The sequence below is a fragment of the Carettochelys insculpta genome, chromosome 3 (assembly GCF_033958435.1).
Source record: "Carettochelys insculpta isolate YL-2023 chromosome 3, ASM3395843v1, whole genome shotgun sequence".
Taxonomy (NCBI): Eukaryota; Metazoa; Chordata; order Testudines; family Carettochelyidae; genus Carettochelys; species Carettochelys insculpta.
In genome coordinates this window covers 149,106,827-149,127,884 of record NC_134139.1, presented here as the reverse complement: position 1 = coordinate 149,127,884, position 21,058 = coordinate 149,106,827, and the positions used below count along the sequence as shown (strand labels likewise).

Genomic DNA, 21,058 nt, shown 5'->3' with positions numbered 1-21,058 from the left:
ATGAAAAACTTCAGTACTTGAATTTGGCCTTCTTGATTGCTGCATTATATTTCCATTTTAGAAAAAATGTCACAGTTACATTTGCAGATGTCATCTCCCTGATCATGCAACTGGAACTACATGGGATGGACCCTGCTCCCACATAGAATCCCCTTGAAGTCAGTGGGGCTCTCTACACAGGAGTAGGGCTCTACCTGCCCAGGTGCAGTTGCAAAGTCAGGGCTGTTGAGTAGATCTTTTGTCCCTCTTCCTTTTTTCTTGATATACTCTTCAGATCGAAAGATTGGGAACTGACTGGAGAGATTCTCCTTTATGGAATGTGATAAAAGTGGTTCTATTAAATCTGTGTCTGGTCAGTTATTTTCTCCTGGATGAATTCCAATTTTAAAGAATTATTTTGTTTAAAAAATGGTGGATTTTGCTGTTTAAGAATTGTCTAACCCTTATTTTGCTTAAAAGAATCTATTTTGTCAGTGTTCTAACATCCACTAATTCAAATTAAATGGGTTTCTTCCTGGAAATTGTCAATCAAGCAGAGTCTGCCAGTTGCACTTGAGAATTTCTGCAATCTCATTCACTTTCAAGGAATCTGTTGTGGTTTTCAGTCTTTCTTTATCTTTAGCAGTAAGTGGATACTGCTGCATTACTGCACAGAAAATTGAAAGAGGTGAAGAGTACAGCTGCATCCTTTTGCCCCCTTCCACAAGTCCTGGAGGTTTACCAGGCATCTTCAACTTGCTTGCAAAAACTCTATAACTTCACGAATCCTGTCAACATGACTTCCACGCTTCTATGTTGCATTCTAGTATATGTAGTTTAAACTGATAAACTCTAGTTTTCCCAGTATCATGCCTATTCAGTGCCTTTTAAGAAGAGTATCTGCTGCCTATTCTACTTAGTTGTTCAGTTGGATCTTTTCCATTTAGCAGTGATGATAAACTGTAACAAGAATATTTTGAGCCCATATGCAACACATCAACCATTATCAGACCTGGGGATTGGAGTCCTTTTTAGAATAAAGGTTGCAAAAAATGAGGGACATCTCAGTGGGATTAGATACACTTCTTGTTTGTCATATCTGATTTTAAGTGGTTCCTGTGCACCAACCTTTATGAGAGCTCATGCCAGTAGTTACCTTGGCACTTGGTTTTATATTGGAGTTCCTCCCCATGTTGGGGTTACTTTTGTGGTAGATAACAGTAACTTATTTTTTTTCCATGGAGTATGTGGTGTAGGATCATACTACTTGATTATTGTGACTTTTGGATGCAGATTTTGAAGTGCAGCATGGATTGCGATAAAGGTTTCAAAGAGAAACCATGTTTTCATCATTTCAGAGCAAGTTGATCCTACTTATCCGGGCTTTAAATTTGAGGAAGTTCTTCCTCAATCAGCTCTGTAGTTGGATAGACGGACCTCTCTTTGTTGCTTTATAGAAACAGACAAGGGATCAGTGATAAGCAAGACACTCCTAATGGTATCCATAGTAGTTCTCAGTTGGGTCAAGATAAAGTTAACGAAAAACTTAATTGAATAGAAGAGAAGATGTGCCATATTCAAAAACAGTGGTATTTTGAATATTTTGCCATTTGAACATCTTATCTGAGCATGAGACCTTTCCTTTGTGGACCTCTGAGGAGAACTGCAGCTTTCCTAAATATTATGATATACAGTCCAGAAAGCAAATGTGTATTTTCAGTCATGTTTTCCTTCCCCATCACTTTCATCTCCTTGTCCCTTTTCTTTCTCTTTAGCTTTTGGTAGGATCCTAGCAAATAGCTCAGACAAGATGTTAGGAACATACAAATTGTTCAGGAAAGGCTTTTAATTGGTATCTTCACTGTTAAGTGATGGTTCTCAAAACCTCCAAACTCTCACTTCACCAGAACTGACTTAGATCCAAATTAGGTAGAAGAATCCAGAAAGAAGAAGAATATTTTTTCTTTGGGTGATGGGGGAGGCTTATAAGCAAAATATTCTGAATAAATTATGTGGGCCAAAGACTGTCCTGGAAACTCATAGACAACGCTGGTCACATCTAGAGACTAAGCACTTGTACATACTTATCACTGAAGAAGATGAGCATCTATAAAGGAATGTCTTAGGCTAGTGTATTTTATTCTATAACTTTTGTAGAAGTTTCTTCATAAGAATCCATCCAATCTATCTTTTCCACAAGACTGGAAAACCTTAATCTAACAGTTCCTCTGAATTCCACCAGAGCCAGAAACTAATTCTGCCCAGTTATTGCCTTTCTCCCAAAAGAAAAAAAACTTAAATGTTCGAGGACTCCTCTGGGGGGCTTTTTCTGGGCAGAAGTTACCTGCCCACTTTACCAGAATCATGGCTTCCTCAGGATTGTTGGGGGGAGGGTGAACCTCCTTTTAAAAAAAAAAAAAAAAAAAAAAAAGTAAAGCTGATTGCTTTGTGTTGCATCTGCACATTCACTAATCTTAAATTAATTCTGCCTTTCTCAGCCAATTTGATTTTTTGGGTGGCTCTCTTGAAGGACTAATCTATTTTATTTTCTCTTTTCTGTGGGATACTTCTATTAAGAAACCGTTCATTGTGGCAGAGCAAATGCCAAAACAGAGAACATAATTACATAATTGTTTGCTGTGTTGCATTTTACTAACCCAGAAACATAACTCACTTTTCTGGGAAATCTGTGTAGTGAGACGGCATATAATCTAGTGATTTAAAAGGACTGGGGTTAAAAAAAAATAGGCTTTGCCACTCCTATGTGACCCCAACACTCAGCTTTCTAGTGGGTAATATGGATATATTAGTGACTTTCTTGTAGGAATTTTGAGGCTTAATTTAGTAATTTGTAAACCACATTGATTGCCTCTGTTGGAAAGTACTGTGGAAGTGCAAATTATTGTGTGAACTGAATTCCATAATTTTTTGTAAGTTTACACGCTTGCCATAATTGAAGAGAATATTTTGTGTCTTCAAAAGACAATGCAAAAAGTTCTATACTGGGGAGTGTAGAAAGGGACTATCTGAAGAGGTGCTGCAGACATGAAAACTCAGCGTGGTGATTGGTCACCTCTGCTTGATTGACAGGTTTCAGGGGAAAAACAAAAACCCATTTGTTGTGGCTTAATGGAACTGGAGAACAGAAAATGATTATCAGGTAAAAATTCCTTTTTTAAAGTCTTTGCAGTTCTCCTTTTAAAAACTGGAGTTAAGACCATGCAAATCTAAATTCTCTGAAAAAAGATGGGTAGGAATTTAGGAGGAGGCCACTGATCTTTGTAATATGGGTTAATTTATTCAGTGCATATCCTAGCAGATAAATGTTTACATCACAAAAATACCATTGCAGTTGATGCTGATTGACAAGTTAAACAGGCAGAATCTAGAATCAGTGTAGTGACTGAAACCCTGAACTGGATGCTGCTCTTTGTTTAATTTATTATCAGGACATCAAGGGGAAAAGCTTTGTGTTTCTTCCCGTATTATGCCTGCCCTCAGTTAAAGTCAGTCAGTTTCTACTGCTATTAATCTGGCATCTTTTATCAACACAATTCACTGACAAGTAAACTTTACTGAAAAGTAGAAGAAATACTAGGTCTGTCATCTAATATACTGTCTTTGGCTGTGTTATGTACATTTCAACATGAGCATCACAATTTTGAGATTATAATATGTGTCCCTAGTTCCTGATGGTTTTTGGTTTTGGCGGGGTTTCGCTTTAATGTGTTTCAGATTGAAGGACAAGGACACGGGGCAGTTTTTGATTGCAAGTGCTCTCCTGATGGCCAGCATTTTGCTTGTACGGACTCTCATGGTCACCTTCTGATTTTTGGCTTTGGCTCCAGTAGCAAATATGACAAGGTACAATGCAAGATATAAAACAAAATCTCCTTTTTGCTGTTTCAAGTAAAAGTGATCTTGTGTACTTTTTGTTGGGGTGGGAGGCGCAAAACTTTGACCTCAAATTTATTTCAAAGCAAGCGGGTGCAGATAGATTCCGTTAATAGTAAGGGAGAGTGACTGAGAGTTTGCTCACCCTTGCCATATATCTGCTATATGATGCATTAATGTAATTTTAAGTAGGGTGGTTTAATTTTAGCTATCCTAGATACTTCCTTGTGCTTACATAGGCTCTCAGTAATGCTAAAACTTAATTCTAATATAGTTTAAATCAGTGTCCCTGTGTCTACACGAGCCCCTTCCTTTTGGAAGGGGCATGTTAATGAGTGGGTTCGAAAGATGCTAATGAGGTGCTGCCATGAATATGCAGGAACTCATTAGCATAATGGTGGCCGCAGTGATTCGGAAGTGAGGCTTTTGAATCGCACGCCACCTGTGGAGATGGGTACCTTCCCAAAGGACCCCCCAGTTTTCAAAAGCCTCTTATTCCTAACACCAGATAGGAAGAAGGGGCTTTCAAAAACCAGGGGTTCCTTTCAGAAGGTCCCCATCTCCACGGACAGCATGCGATTCAAAAGCCGCGCTTCCAGATTGCGGCGGCCACTGTTATGCTAATGAGGCCCTGCATATTCATGGCAGCACCTCATTAGCATCTTTCGAACCTGCTTATTAACATGCCCCTTCCAAAAGGAAGGGCCTTGTGTAGACCCAGACAGTGCGTTTAATTATGTTTTTGAGATTTTTGAAGTATCTATCTGCCCTCAATAAATATCTTTAAAATTTAGTTGTTTTAATACATAGTTCTGACAAGCGATGAATATTAAAATCTTGCACATAATTTCATGCTTATCTCCATTTCACCCTACATCTCCTAAAATGCAATAACATAACTGTAATTGTCAGATGTACAATACATTAGAACTTGTGATCTACCTGACCCAATTTTATAATCCTTTCCAACAACCAGCTGTGTTTTTGGAGGGTAGTTACGGGTTTATTCTGCAGTGCACTATAGTACAAAAATGACTGTTAGATGAGAAAAACATTAGCACGTTGCATATTACTCTGGAAATGAGGGTAACTTAGCTCAATTGTGACCACCTTATTTTTATAGAAGAGTTCATCAGTACAGACTACATACTTGCTAGAAAAAGACATTACATACTTAACTGTAGGCATCTTCCTTTGAATGTTTCTATTTTCAATTAATTGCTTATAATTAATCGGACACTGCCTTTATGTTACAGATAGCAGATCAGATGTTCTTTCATAGTGATTATCGGCCTCTTATCCGTGATGCAAACAACTTTGTCTTAGATGAACAGACACAGCAAGCTCCACATCTCATGCCTCCCCCGTTTTTGGTTGATGTTGATGGTAATCCTCATCCGTCAAGATATCAGAGATTAGTTCCAGGTCGTGAAAACTGCAGGGATGAGCAGCTTATTCCACAGATGGGAGTGACTTCCTCAGGTACATAGAATTTAGGTCCAATATACTAAAGTATACATAGACCTTGAGTATTGAATTCATCACATGGAAAGCATAATGCATTGGTTCCTGTGTGATTTAATATAATTGGAACTAGTAGGACGTTAGAATATTGCAGCAGTGTTGATCAGATGAATTCAGAAAAAAACTTTTTTTTTGCATGTAATAAATCTTTATCCTAATTGGTAACTAACAAGAGGAACAGTAATGATGAATGAAAATGTGGTTTGGCAGCGAGCAGAACTGCCTCTCTGAGCTGGGAATCTATATTCAGTTGAGGAGATAAATATCAGCTGCGATTAAGAATTTGACTTGCTTAGGAGAACATTAGTTGGAAACAAGGAAGTGCTAGTAAAACTAATACTTGATTTAGTATAACCGTTAATTATAATTATAATTGAAAATTGTGTTTCTAAAAATTAAGAGTTCTATGCAGTGCTGATCTTTCAGCGATAAAGAGGGAACCCCACTAGAACTCAGGTTTTTCGCCCGGTGTTATTGTCTGCACAAATTTTGCTGTTGGTGATTCTTTTTGACTAGCAGTGCCCAGTGGAATAGCACCTGCACCATACCCTCCTTGCCTCTTGACCCCACAAAAAATGTATTTGCTGATATAAAGGATATGATACAGGCTAAATTGCCACTCACTTCCTTCTTACCACTTGTAAGTGCAATACAGAGTCTCTTTGGAGTGTTTACATTCCTGGCACTGTGCAGATTAGGTTTACAATGAATGATAATGTTTAGTGTAGTGTAGTGTTAGCTATTTTAGATGTTTCCTGTGCCTGGTGGCTTTAAACCAACAATTCCTTTTTTAAATATCCTCTTTTCCATACGTTAGTCAGCTACGTTTTTTTCTTTTAGTTGAACTCCAACATGCACACCTGTTGCTCGGAATATGGCAGACAGCAAGGCACCAGTGTTTAAAATTTGTTCCTTATGTGACATTACTATGCCTATTAATGGCAGGCATTATTGATGCCTCTTCTGTTTCTGAGAGACATACATTTTGGAACATAGTTTCATGAGCTGTTACTTCTGAAATCTCACCCTGAAGGCCAGGGAGCCTCTAACAAGCTTGCTCTATCTCTGGGAGATGAAAGAAGACATCAGCAGGCAGGATAGTTTCTTACTGCTAGTGCCCTACTGAGCCATGATTCCACTCCATGCTCCTGGGCTGTTGCTCTTCACATGCCTTGTTTGTCTGCTCCAGTAAAGGAGGTGTAGGTTACCTTCACTAACACCGGGCAAAAGACCCATTTCTTCTTGAACTTCTTCGCTTAAGGGCCATAAAACTGAGTCCATTTCTGATATGTTCCTATTGTAGACTAAAGCAGCATCTGTTCTTCCAGAATCTAAGGACTGCATTGTCCTCAGTACAGAACCTTGGCATTGAGATACTGAAGGAGTATCAGCCACCAACATCTGAGGCTACACCACCGGTTGTTACAGTGCTTTTCATCTTTGCATTTAATCAGTTCAGTGACCTTTCCAAAGTCCTTGTGCAAGAATCATCCTCGCTAGAATGTAGATTGAGACATTACTGGTGGCTCCTCAGTTGTTGTGTCTTTCAGCAGCTGTTTCATTGGTACTGACATCTCATTTGTAGTGCTACTACACCAGACAGGACCCTCTCCTAGAGGACATTTACTCCTGCTCTTCCCCATCAGCAGAACATAGCACAGATTCTTCCCTGCTGATGTGCCATTGCTCCTGTGGGTGGTGTAGTGAGCTTTAGAGATTAATGTATTAGGGGAGCTAGAACATGATGGAGGTTGCATTGGAAACAACCCAGTGGGTATCCTGTCCCTGTTCTCTCCCCAGTGGTACTCATATCAGTCATAGTTGTATTGGTTCCCCTGATGTCTGACTCCCCCTTCCAGGCCTCTTTATTAAGGACCAGATCATTGTCAGCCAGGAATGATTATTATTTGTTATACCCAAACTACTCAGGAGATCCAGAAGGTCAGAGGGAGAGCAGGGTGATAACATCTACTGTTTCTATCATCCTCATCATTAGCTCTTGAAATACCTTAAATTGATCCATCAGTCTGCAGTTGTTGGAGGGTTTACAGCTATGAAAGAAGAGGTGGTGGGTACTCCACCTCAGCAGAATGATCATTCCCCCAGAACCATGGTGTCCAATATGCTAGCCCCATGTGGCTCTTTGGCTGGTAGAGTGTGGCTAGTTGGCTTGAACAATGAATATATTTTCAGAATAATGTGGCTATTTTGCTATAATTACTACTACTTGAGAACTGCATGGACATAATGGCTCTAAAAGTTATCCAGGAGTAAAAGCATAAAACTCCTGAGTATAGTGCCATGTCTACACTAGCACAAATCTTATTTTGAAGATTACTAATGAGATGCTGAAATGCATATTCAGCTCCTCATTAGCATGCCGCCAGCCGTGGCTCTTCGAAATTGCCGCATTTCACTGCCGCACGGCTCATCCAGACAAGGGTCCTTTTCGAAAGGACCCCTCCAGCTTCAAAATAGGAGATGGGAACTTTGAAATCCCCTTATTCCTATCTCCTATTTTGAAGTTGGAGGGGTCCTTTCAAAAAGGACCCTTGTCTGGATGAGCCGCACAGCAGTGAAATGCAGCAATTCTGAAGAGCTGTGGCTGGGATCATGCTGATGAGGTGCTGAATATGCATTTCAGCGCTTCAGTAATCTTCAAAATGGCTATTTGCATGGCCATTTCAAATATTTGTGCTAGTGTAGATGGAGCCTCAATAAGACAGGTTATGCCTACAAGTGACACTTACATGAACCTGCCAAGACCATTTGGCATATGCCTACATCAGTACCATCCAGCTCTAAGAGGCTTGATAGAAGATCTATGCCAAGAAGATTTTCTCTTACTAGCATCCTGCACCTGGGTCTCTGCTAGTGCAGGCTGTCCAAGAGAGGATAAAATCATCAGGGTTTTCTAAAGTCCATGTCTAATGAAAGGACCCTATAAACCTTGAGTTTTTTGGCCAAAAGGGGTATTCAGTAGCCAGTTTGTAAATGAGAGTAGGAAACTACCAAATACAGCTCTCAAATACAGTTTCTTTTAATTGGGCAAGCTGTTAGTGTTGTGGACAGAGTATCCAACAAGCATTGGGAGGAGATGAAAGTCCTAGCTCACTGCCAGAATATTAATTTAATCTGTGACTGAATGTGTCTGACACAGCAGGAAGAACAGTGGCCACTGCAGTTAGCATGAGGAGCTTCTTTATGGCATCAGGCATTTGGAATGCAAAAGGAGGTCTAGCTAACGATTGAAAACTACCTTTTTCAGTGCAGACAACAAGTAAGGTCCTCTCATTTAAAAGCAATAATCTGTTTAATAATGACATAGATGATGCATTTAAAATCTTGAAATATTCCAAGTCAGCCTTGCACTCCTTGTGGCTATCTGCTCTCTGGAGAGCAGCAGAGACCAGGGCCTCACTACAGTCAGTGGACTTCAGCCTAATATTTTCCCCCTCATTGGAGCATCCAAGGAAGAGACAGTACTTTCCACCACATTTGAATCTGCCTCCTGCTCAGCTGGCTCCCAGTCTGGGACCCCAAATACACAATAAATTTGATGTCATCGAAAATTGTTCCACCACAAAACTTTCTCTGTTCAGCTGGCTCCTCCCCTGTTTGGTGATCTTTTAAATTTTCAGGATCTGGATAGCATTGGATATATAGATGGATCCCTGGATTAATAAATAAGGGGTATCCGTTCCAGTCTCAGTCTCTTCCAATGGCCTCTCCTTTTTAGAAGCCCTCTCATGAGAGGACTTTGAAGCAGGAAAGAGGCTTTCTTTTACAACTCTGTGCAATGGAGAAAGTACCCTTAGAGTTCAGGGACAAAGGCTTTTTTCACATTATTACTTAATCCCAAAGGATAGATGGCATTGCAGACCCATCCTTGATCTTTGCTATCTCAACTGCTTCATCAATCATTTCAGGTTCCTCCAGGGTTACTCTGACTTCTGTCATGCCTTTTTTTTGGATCCAGTAGACTGGTTCACAATTCTTGATTTGCAGGACATACATTTTTTTCCATGTTGATACATCATGTACACAGAAAGTACCTGAGATTCCTGGTGGGAACATCACAATTCCAATACAGAGTCACAGCTTTCAGATACTCTACAACTCCCTGGGTCTTTCCCCAACTTCTGGCTGTAGTGTCAGCTAATCTTAAGGAGGCTGAATTCAGGTAGATCCCTGTCTAGACAAGGGACTGGTTCACTTTGTGTGATTCTAAAATTTTCTTCATTATGATTCAGAATCCAGTATTAGATGGCAGGTCAGTGAAAGTTTCCTCAACAGAGATTTTGGGCAATAACGGGCCGCCTCAGTGAACTTCAGTCGCACCCAAGAATGTTGGTGAGAATGTGCTTCTAAGGCTCATGAGGCATATGCATTATACACATTATTCAACATACCACATGTCACCTTTGAAGTGGCAAGGATGGATGAAATCAGTATATTTATTGAACAGGCACAGCATGGATATGGTGATTGCAGTTCCACAAGAAATACTCATTAATTCAAGTGTCTAACAGAGTTCGTTCTTCATGCCTTCATTTATAGAGGTTCTATCAAAAGATGTTTGCAGTTAGGGTTTGCATTTATACATCTTCAGCAGCTGAAAATTCAGGCAGCTATAGTTCCTCAACAGGCTTGTGTACACGTAAAACTTTAAGGTCTCGTGGTCATACACCTGGCATGTAAAGCTTTCTTACCACTTCTGCAGTGCTCAGCATCCCAAATACTGGCAGATAAACACCAGTGTTGCACTATATAAACAGGCAAGTATGAGAGTGATTCTCTCCACTCTGTTAAGAAGCTGTATATGTAAGGGAATGGTGCATCTGCTGTTTCTCCACCTGCCCAATGTACAGAACACCTCATGATTTTTCTGAAAACTGAGAGTGACCTCTCAGTTACTCACTCCTTCTGAACATATCTAGATGGGGGCTCTCAAAAGTGCTCCAGATTAAAGCATGTCACAACAAGCCTTGGATGCTTTGCACCAGAGGGGATGCTGACCTGTGCTGCCTTTTTAGAATTGTTCCTTATCCACTGTGCACTGCTATTTATTTATACCTTTTGAGGTTCTAAAGAACATAAGGATATGTTGATCATCTCCTCCTAATAGCTACACCATAAGTCCAGGACCTCTAGTGTTCAAACCGAGATAATCTTATCAGGACAGCCACCATACCAGTTCTGTTTTGTATAATCATTCAGATCCTGACCCTGGACACAGCATCGTTATACCTGACAGCCGAAAGGTATCAACAGAGAGAAACTGGTCAGCTAAGATTTATAGCACTTTGCTTCAGAGCGTAGAGCATTTAACCAGACTAACATACGAGGCCAAGTGGAATAGGTTTTCTCTGAGCTTGTCAGCACTGGCTTTCACCACTGATTGCTCCAATTCCAGCATTAGTGGAGATGAATAAAAGGAGTCCTAACAAATAGTTAACCTGGAGGCAAGCCTGAACTTTCTATCAGTTCAGTAAAAGTCTACCTGCAAGTTATCCTTCTGTCCCAGGTGACATTGTTTTTTCTGCATAGAGTGGCAATATCATTGAAAATACTTATGTTTTCACCCCAGTTATAGCACCCCCTTCTCCCTGAAACTTTAACTTGGTATTAGCTGTATTTATTGAGACTCCCCTTTTGCCCGTGCAGCCTCCTACTTTTATTACCTATCAATGAAAACAGCATTCAGTGACCCTTAAATTGCCAAGGAGCACATGGGGACTTTGGACACTCATAACTAGACCACAATGCACAACGTTTCACAATGACATACCTTAGATTTCACCTGAAGTTCTACCTAAGATTATTTCAGAATCCCCTATAAATTAGTTCACTTAACTTCTAGTTTTCTTTCCCAAGGTCATACTAATCCAGAGAAAGCGAAGCTTTACACAATAGTGAGAACTTTATCTTTTTTAGATAGGAAAATAATCTTTAACACGAACATATAGGGTATTTGCAGACACATTGAGAGGGCAACCTAAATCCATGTGGATCTCTGTTTGCATAGTGACATCACGTGGCTTGAAAGATCTCAGACCTTTATTCCACTATGGATCAACTACCCTTTATTGACTGTCTAATATTTTATCTGAGGTATGTAAAGCAGCTATGTGGATTTAAATTCATGCATTTATCACTCAGTATTCTCTAGTGTAAGCTTCCACATCAGGTGCTATTTTTCAGTAAGGCTATTCTGCTATCCTATTTCAAGTAGGACGACTTCATCCATTTCAAAGCAATTAAAGAATCGTTAGTCACCAAGGCTATGTTTACATGGCTTTGTAAGCTTCAAATAAACAACACAGTTTGCACACTGCAAATTGTCTAAATGGTGCTATATGCCAAAACAGAGCCCTAATTTGAGGTATTCATGTATTCCTCATGGTGGGGTGTACAGGAATGCTGGAATAGTGCGCCCATTGTCTTGGAATCTGTTTTGAGACAGCAGGCACTTTGCTTTAGATGCAGGCAGCTATTTTGGGATGTCTGCCATGTAGGCATAGCATGAGTGAAATCTGTGAAGATAATCTCTTGAAGAATGATTTTCTATTTAGTAGCTGGGTTCTTTAAAATACCTTGTCCACAACCTGTCCACCATCTGCACTAATTCATGGTCCTGTTCCTGTGGCTTTCTGTACTGGTGGATAAGCCTATTTCACCCTTCATGCTTTCAGCTAGGGAGGTGGGGGGTTTCCAGGCTTAGGTGTGGCTGTAATAGGTGCTGCAAGTTTAAAAAAAGAGAGAGAGAGAGAGAGAGAGGTCTGAGGAAGGGTCTGTTCTTCAAGGGTCCCCTTGGGTGTTCCACCTTTAGGTGCATCAGCACTTTTGCACCCACTGGCCAAAGATTTCTGTGTGGCAGTATTCCTCATGGCCCCCCACCCCTCCCCCCCAGCTGCCCTGCACACACAGGGCAAAAGCACAAGATGCTTGTGGCCCTTACTGTGCATGTGCAGGGAGCTGTCTCCTCAGTTCTTCTCCTATTGCCACCGGCTTCAGTCGCAAGAGCAGTCCCTCCCTCAGTCACCTTTTAAAAAAAAAATCAGAGCAACTTAACTTGAAATAACAACTAGATACATGACAGGAAGACAACGAGGGAAAGCCTTGCTGACTCTGAACAGACTTTAGGCAATCCAAGACCTCATCATCATGCTGCAGGTCAGTTCCAGCATATCTGCCAGTCAAAGTCTGTCTGTCTGGCCACTTGGCAGGAGCGATCTTGGTCATGCCTCTGGATGAGACCAGTGCAGGCCTGGTTCAGAGCAGTTTTCTGGCTCCAAATCCATGCAATGAACAAAACATTGAGCCTGCCAGCTACCATCAGACTCTCTCAGCTGATGGACACAACAACAGAAAGTGCACAAGGGAGTTCCCTTCCAGAGAACCTCTCCAACTATCACAATTATGACAGATGCTTACATACTAGATTGAGATGCCCACCTAAGGGACGAAGTGGTTCAGAACACATGGTCAACAGATGAATGGCTCGAGCACATCAACCTCCTAGAGCTGAGAGCAATTTGGTATGTCTGCATGCACTTCTCCACACAGATCTCCAACAGCATAGTCTGCATAATGACAGACCGTACAGCAACAATACATTATATCAACAAACGGTGGAGTACACTTGAGACAACTCTGCCGAGAAACAGTGCAACTGTGGGAGTGGTGTATCCCTTGACAAATCCACTTGGTGGCAACCTACATACCAGACTGGAACAATCTACTTGCGGACAACCTCAGCCACAATTTCCTTCTTGATCATGAGTGGGAAATCAGTAGATCCACCATCTGCCACATCTTTCGCAAATGGTGGCTCCCAGTGGTGAATCTGTTTGCTACAACTGCCAACCTGTGCTGCCTCCCACTGCTGCTCCAGATACGGATTAGACCACAATTCACTAGGGGATGCATTCAACATCCCATGGAATGCACCTTTAGCATATGCTGATTCCTCTCGTTCAGAGGGCCGTGGTCAAGATAAAGTGGGACAGGGCATGAGTCATACCACTAGCACCAAGATGGCCCAGACAGACCTCATTCTCAGAATTTCTGCAGCTCTGCGGGTGTCCCCCCCCATTGTCTTCCTCCCATCTCCTTGCTCTTAACCCAGCAGAATGGGTTAATTTGCCACCCAGCCATCGACCGCCTTCACCTCCATGCATGGTTCCTGGTTGGCTGACTGATTCAGAGCTGCATTGTCCACCTAAGGTCAGACATTCCTTGAAAACAGAAGGCAACTTGGAACAAGGAAGACCTACTCACAAAAATGGTAACACTTCAGAGCCTGGTGCCCCTCCCATGCACATGGGGATCCCACATATACTCACTTCACCTTCAGCAATCAAATTTATCGATCAACATGATTAGGGTCTGGCTGGCATCCAATCAACTTTCTACCCACTTATCCAAGACCACTTGGTTTTCACACACACTCATCCATTAAGTGGTTTCTTAAGGGCCTCCACAGCACCTTCCTGCCAGTCAAAGAGCTGATGCCTGCTTGGCATCTCAGTTTGGTTCTTGGGGCCCTAACCAGCAAACCCTTTGAGCCAATAGCCACGGTCTCTTTGCTGCACGTATCCATAAAAGTAGCTTTCCTTGTGGCAGTGGCCTCAGCATGAAGAATAGGGATGTCCAGTGCACTGATGTTGGAATCGCCATATGACCTTTCACAAGGACAAAGCAGTCCTCTGCACCCACCCCAAATTCCTCGCTAACGTACTTATCTCTTTCCACTTCAACAAACTGGTGTACATACCCAGCTTCTTCCCTAAACCCTATACCGATAATAGGGACAGAGCCATGCATACCCTTCATGTCTGGCAGTCCTTGGCCTTCTTCCTGCAGAGAATGCAGCCATTATGTAAGACAACCCAACTCTTTGTCTCCTCAGAAGAAAGGTCCCGTGGCACGTCTGTCCCCAAACAGAGGCTGTCCGGATGGATCTCGGACTGCATCAGTCACCTGCAATAAGCTTAACAAAGAACCTCCGGTGGGCATTTGTGCCCATTCCACATGTGTAATAGCTGCCTTTACAGCCTTCCTCTGAGGTTTGTTCACTGAGGACGTTTGCAGAGCAGCTACATGGGTGTCTGCTCACATGATCACTGAGCATTACAACGTACAAACTGATGCTGATTCACAGACTGCATTTGGCTGATCTGTACTGTTATCGGCTGACGTATGCCATCCAAAGGAACTGCCTCCAAACTATGACCCTGCTTTGTAGTCACCTAAAGGTGCAGCATCCACGGGGACCCTCGAAGGAGGAGGAGAGGTTACTCACCCTGTGTAGCAACCGGAGTTCTTCAAGATGATGTCCCCACAGGTGCCCCATCACCCACCTTCCTCCCCTCTGCTTTGGATTCCTTCTTTGGCTTCTGGATTAGAGAAGAACTGAGGAGCTGGCTGCTCATGCATGTGCAGTTAAGTGCCACAGATGTCTTGTGCTTGTGCCCTGTGCTCCTGGAGTGGGAGGAGGCAGGAGTCACTACTGCTTGCAAATGCTTGGCCAGTGGTCATAGCAGTGCTGAGGCACCTAAAGCTGGAGCACCCACGGGGACAACCTGTCTAAGAACTCCAGTTACTGCATGGAGCGAGTAACCTCTCCTGTGCACCACAGGCAGAATCTGTGTGGACAGCTTATTGACGGATCATAGTTACTGTAGAGTAAGTAATCTTTCTTTTTGTGTTAGTCCAAGAAACGTTTGCTGTTGATTTAATCTGTATCTTTAATCACACACATAATTAAATTGCAACACAGCTATAAACTAAATGGAAATTCCTGAAATGGAATGCAATTTGCAGAATGTTATGATTTACTGACAGTAACACTGTAACAAGATATTTATTTCTCTAAGAAGCGACCAAGGTTATTTTGCGTTACTGGCTGTGGCACTCATAGAAGTTTGAATATATGGTTCTGGTCCCATGGGATTGATAGTCAAGTTAGTAACAATAAATCTAACTAAAAGTGGGATAGATGATAAAAACTGTAAGAGATGCAGTAACTTTCACAGCAGTTTTCAGTTTTTATGGATACATCTTAGTTTGGAGTATTTGGCTCATGTCAAAAATGTGGTTGTATGCATGTTTTTTCCTCCACAGGACTGAACCAAGTACTGAGTCAACAAGCAAATCAAGAAGTTAGTCCATTGGACAGCATGATACAGAGGCTTCAGCAAGAACAAGATCAGAGGCGTTCTGGGGAAGCAGGAACCAGCAATACTAGCCGGATTGGAAGAAGTAAACTTATTTTGTTTTTTAAGATGGGTTATGTCTACGTTGTAGTTAGACATGCACAGTTGACCCACACTGGCTTACTTGGGCTTGTGGGACTCAGGCTAAGGGACTATTTTATTGCAGTGTTGACCTTTGGGCTCAGGGTGCAGCCCATGCTCTGGGATTCTCCCACTTCACACGGTCTCCAGCCTGATTCTGAACATCTACACTGCTGTAAATACCTCCTTAGCTTGAGCCCAAGTCAGCTGGAACATGCCAGACACATGTCCTTAGTAGTTGCACTGTAGAAAGAATATGTGAAATGGGAAATAAATGCATATAATGAGGGAGAAGGAGAATGAGTGGTGGAAAGGACAAACTTAGAGATATTTATTGCTGCTGCTTTTGAGTTTTTTTCTAAAATTTAATGGACTAAACTGAAAGGAATATGGATCGTAACTATTGGAACTTTACACCAGAGCTCAAAGAGGTGTGCTTCAACTATGTGATTTTTAAGAGTGTTAGCTTAATACTGTTGTGTAATCTGGAAACCACTGCCTGACTGGTAAAAGACCATAGGTGCCACAGAATGTGGGAGACAGGAGGCAGTACTTCAAAAAGGATGGCTTAGGAGCAGCTTTAGTGAGGATCAGTATAGTTAGCTCACTGCAGATCTCCAGGTAATTTGCAGTGAAATAAAAACCAGATGAAAATAATAAGGGTAAATCTGTAGAAGGAACAAAACCAGAACTGTCAGACCAAAGGTAGAAGTATTATATTATTACTGTAGGGGAACTTGTATATGAAAGAACCTTGACGGGATGTGTAAGCTGCCAGCACCTCCTATACGAGTGTGTGGAGTATATTGTGATTGATCGATTACATATTTGCTTTGTTTTCTCTTCATGTGCCATCGAAGCCACCTTCATTAACTGGAAGCCTAATGTCCAGGACTTCATCACTCCCCAAATTTTATGACTCTCACAATGGGCCTGATTTTTTGAGGCTACTAGTTTGTTTAAAGAGTGACTGGATTCAGTAGATCAGGGTTCTTCAGATGTGGCTGCAGTGGATATAGAGTAAGGGAGGAATAACTTGGGGAATCTGCTCCCCATTCTTATACCATTTTTCTCCCTTTTCAGTGATCTGCACCTGGGATTCAGAAAGTCTTGTGGGGTGGGGAGCTTCCAGATATATTGAACTTAACATCAGAGGTTAATGACAAGAGATTACTTAATTTTTGTTTAAGATACTTAAAGTGCAGTGTTTCCAGAAGGTGGTTTTAAAGACCAACAGTTAATATATACTGTGTCGCTTGACAGAAATTACAGTAATGTTTTATCAGCTTGTCTTACGTTATTCAGATCTTTACAGTTTTAATGGTTGTTGCCTATGAACACTGCAGTCTTGTGCTGGAGAAATGTGCTTCTGCATACTGTGGACATACAGCTGAATGTAAACATTTTCCATTAATGCTCTAATTTTGTTCTGAAGCAATAAATTAAAAGAAGTACATTCTGAAATTGCTATTCTTGCTCTTTTTTTTGCAAACCTTCCCTTAGAATTTAGATGGCTACAATTACTGTTTTAATTTCTTAGGCTCTGTAAGTTCTACCTCAGAAGTACATTCACCACCAAATATAGGATTAAGGCGCAGTGGACAAATAGAGGGTGTGCGGCAAATGCATAGTAATGCACCACGAAGTGAAATAGCCACTGAGCGGGATCTTGTGGCCTGGAGTCGAAGGGTTGTGGTACCAGAGCTGTCATCAGGAGTAGCGAGGTAAGACATCTTCTCCCCTGAAAATTAATTGAATATTTCTGGTCATTGTTACTTTCGAGTTTTAATCTAGTTGACGTAAAGTAACTCAGTTTGGGTAAGTGTATGTCTTGATGGATGTATAATTTTTATAAATTGTACTTTAAAACATCAACTTGATATTTTTGCATCTTTTGGAAGAAATGGCATTTAGGTAGGAGCTGACTTGGTCATAGTTTAGCAAATGGAGGATTGGGTTGTTGTACTGTGTCAAGGGGTCTGAAATGCAACACTACAACAGTATTGTCTGGTTACTGGGAGCAATCATATATTTGGTTGTGGCACCTTATTTTTGTATCTTGACCCGTTTTTGGTGCACTGGGACACTTACCCAATCCTTAATTTTCCTGAAATTAATTCAGTGTTACACTGTGACATTGTCCAAATCTCTAGCTGCATTGTTGAACAGCTGTGTCCCCTCTCATTTCTACAGCCTGTGGCACTGTTTATATTGATTCTCTGTAAGAGCAGCTACTCCTGGTCTGCTCGCCCACAGCCTTCTGCATCTAAATTACTCCCAGCTGTACTGCATGAGTGCTGTGTCCAGCCACTCTTGAATCAAAGTTTAATTGAAGAGCAACACCAGCAAATCACAGTCCCAGACTTTCCACCAGAGATGTGTATTGTGTACTTCCTGTCTCTTTCCTGGAGAATACAAGCTCTCATAAAGTCCATCATTATAGTAAATTATATGCACATATCCTGTTAACCCTAATAAAATTTCCCAAACACAGAAAATCCAAACCAACTGATTTAGGTAAAACAATAAATTGAATTTATTTGTTACAGAAAGATAGATTGTGATTAAAAGGAGTGAAGCATAAAAGTAAGAACTGATTACAGAGGAAAAAAACAAACTAATACCTGACTTAATTAACAGAGTGAATTGAAAGCAAAAGTCTCACTGGTTGAATTCTTTTCAGACAGCATGTCTGTCTCAGTCCTACGCTGTTTCTTTGCTCCTGAGGTGTGGTGGCTGCTGTGGGTAGGGAGAAAGAGAGAAATTGGGCATTTGTTCTCCATTCCTACACTTCTTACCTCTTTTTGAGAATCATCTCCAGCTGGGATTCAAGAGACGAAGTGTCAAAATGAGAACCTCTAACTATTTCTTTGTCAAGATGTGAATTTCTCATTCTTACACTTTTTCTTCCCAAAGAATGGCCACTAGATTAGGTGGTAGTCCATTTGATTGTATTGAAACCTGGCTGAAGCATCAGTTTGCTTTGTCTCTGAATAACTGGTTTGTGGCTTCTTCCTTAGATTTGGAGTATTTTTTAGTAACACAGGGTAGAATCTTATAGCTTTGCATACATTGTTGCACATACATTTTACCAGACTAGTAATGATCAATAAATTACGATTTTCCAAATGGTACCTTTCATGGTTTACAGACTGTCGAATCCACCTCTGCCAAGGGGCGGGGGGGTTTAAAATGTGTAGTAATTTTATTTCTGTGAATGGTGAAACCCCCATCAGAAACAGATATACTTGGCATTTTTGCCTTTCTGATAACTATAAGGACATTCTACTATATATAATTTCACAAATATGTGAAATCCTATGGTCATATCCACACAAGCATCACTGATTTTCACTAGAATCAGAGTGAAATTAATGTTCTTTCAGTAGATATCAGTGTGGATCTCTTTGTGGTTATGCATACCCCTCATGTTCAAGCTTTGAATGTTTGTGTCTCGTGTACTTATTCATGCACCCTGCACTATATCATGCTTCCAAATGAGGGCATAACTGGTACAATGGCCCCAACCCTTCTGCTGTTTCCTTTTTCTGGCTGTGGCTGTGATATGGAACCTGGACTGTTTGACCAGCTTCTCATATTTTCAGACCTAGATCTGCAGTGTAGATCAGACCTAAGGCCATTCTGCCATTGTTAAAGGGTTCTTCTCATGAAAGACTTTTGCAATCAGAAGTGGCCTTGTTATTTGTCTAGGAACTGTAGTAGTGGTTTCATGGGAGTACAGGGGAAGAGGTTTCTATTCCTGATATTTCTGCATTTGAAGAAAGAGGGTCTTCACTTTATCAAGACTTGAGGAGACTAAACAAATACCTGTGCTGCTTCAAGAGTCAGGATTGTTAGCTATACCTCTGTTATTCCATCTCTTCAAGCATAGGACTGATGGGTTAGCTCTTAATTTACAAAACAGGCACTTCCACATTGCCATCCACCCAGCACATAGGAATGTCTTGTGATTCACAGTGGGGCTAAATCACAGTTGGTAGTGTACTGCCCTTCAGATTCTCCATGACATTGAATATCCATGAAATACCTAATAGTCAAAACGGTGTATCTAAGGAAGAATGTACCATACTGTCTTGAGTGGCTCACAGTTGAGTGTGCCAACTTCAGGGCAGAGAAACCAGTCTGGTGGCAAGTTCTACAATTAGATTTCACCAACCTGCTACTTGTGTGGCACGTGACAGATATTTGCTGAATTTCATCACTGACTTTCTTGAGTGGTGGGCTACTGGCTCACCACCTAGCTGATGACAGTGCTATCAAATGGATGGGTAAACAGCACATACATTGAGAAAAAGGCAAACCCAGTAACAAATGTGAGGTCCAGAAGCACTGTAACATTCTTACCAGAGAGTCACAGTCCATTTCCTTGGTCATTCAGGTCTGTCTTGCCACCCAGGCAGAATGGCCTTAGGTCTGATCTACACTGCACATCTAGGTCAATGGCAGGCATTTAATGTTGACTTAATTATGGAATTATCAACACTTCAGTTTCGTCCCAGTCCATATAGCTGTCCACCTATATCAACTTAAAACTCCACTTTCATGAGCAGCATAGAGTCAAAGTCAATATGGTTAGGTTGGTGCAATGTTGATGTAGATGTCACAGTTTACATCTGCTGTTAATTGGCTTCAGGAGCTATCCATCAATGTCCCACACTATAATAGTACAATCAACACAAATGCTCCTAATGAAGATGCATGCCTCTAGCACAAGGAGGAAAGTATAGATACACACAAATGTTGTAATTGCAGTGGCTTTATGTCAATGTAAATTAAGTCAGCTTAATTTTGTGGCGTAGATATAGTGTTGTTTGGTTGCTATACATCAAAGATCACACCTCATGTACACATGAGTTATAATTTGTGGTTCTAAAAGGTGATAGATGTGTCATAATCTTCCAGTTCTTCTTCAAGTGTCCCCGTGGGTGCTCCACATTAGGTGTCGGGCTCGCCCCGGCGCCGCAGGTTGGATCTTCCAAGCAGTTTCTGCCGGATCATGCATGCGCCGGTGCGCGCCGCTCCCTTGCGCGCTCCTGGCCACGTGCGTGATCTGGTCCCCGCCAGTTCCTCTTTAACCGCCATCGGCTGCAGATGAAATCCGCTCAGGCTACGGCCAGAGTTAGCGTATTTAATGTTTTTAATTGTTTTAAAGTTTCTTCAGTCTTAGATTAAGTTAGTCGGTTGTTGTTTTCAAAAAACAAAAAAACAAAGAAAGGGAAGGAATTCAAAGCTTCCAATCCTAGTAACAAGTGGAGCACCGGAGGCCAGGAGCCTAGGGCCATCAGCCCTCCTACTGCGGCAGGCTTTATCCGAGAGGGGAACAAGCACAGAGAAGGTGC

At 41.5% G+C, this 21,058-nt stretch overlaps 1 protein-coding gene across 6 annotated transcripts in view; it reads left to right on the top strand.

Moving 5' to 3' along the window:
- Window positions 1–21,058, top strand: part of PHIP (PHIP subunit of CUL4-Ring ligase complex) — a 320,457-nt gene that overhangs the window by 146,950 nt on the left and 152,449 nt on the right. For all 6 annotated transcript variants that reach the window (XM_074990995.1, XM_074990994.1, XM_074990993.1 and 3 more), the window contains exons 16-19: window positions 3,715–3,843; window positions 5,130–5,355; window positions 15,526–15,663; window positions 17,239–17,422. In XM_074990995.1, coding sequence (XP_074847096.1) covers window positions 3,715–3,843; window positions 5,130–5,355; window positions 15,526–15,663; window positions 17,239–17,422 — 677 coding nt within the window. The remainder of the gene's footprint in view (window positions 1–3,714; window positions 3,844–5,129; window positions 5,356–15,525; window positions 15,664–17,238; window positions 17,423–21,058) is intronic.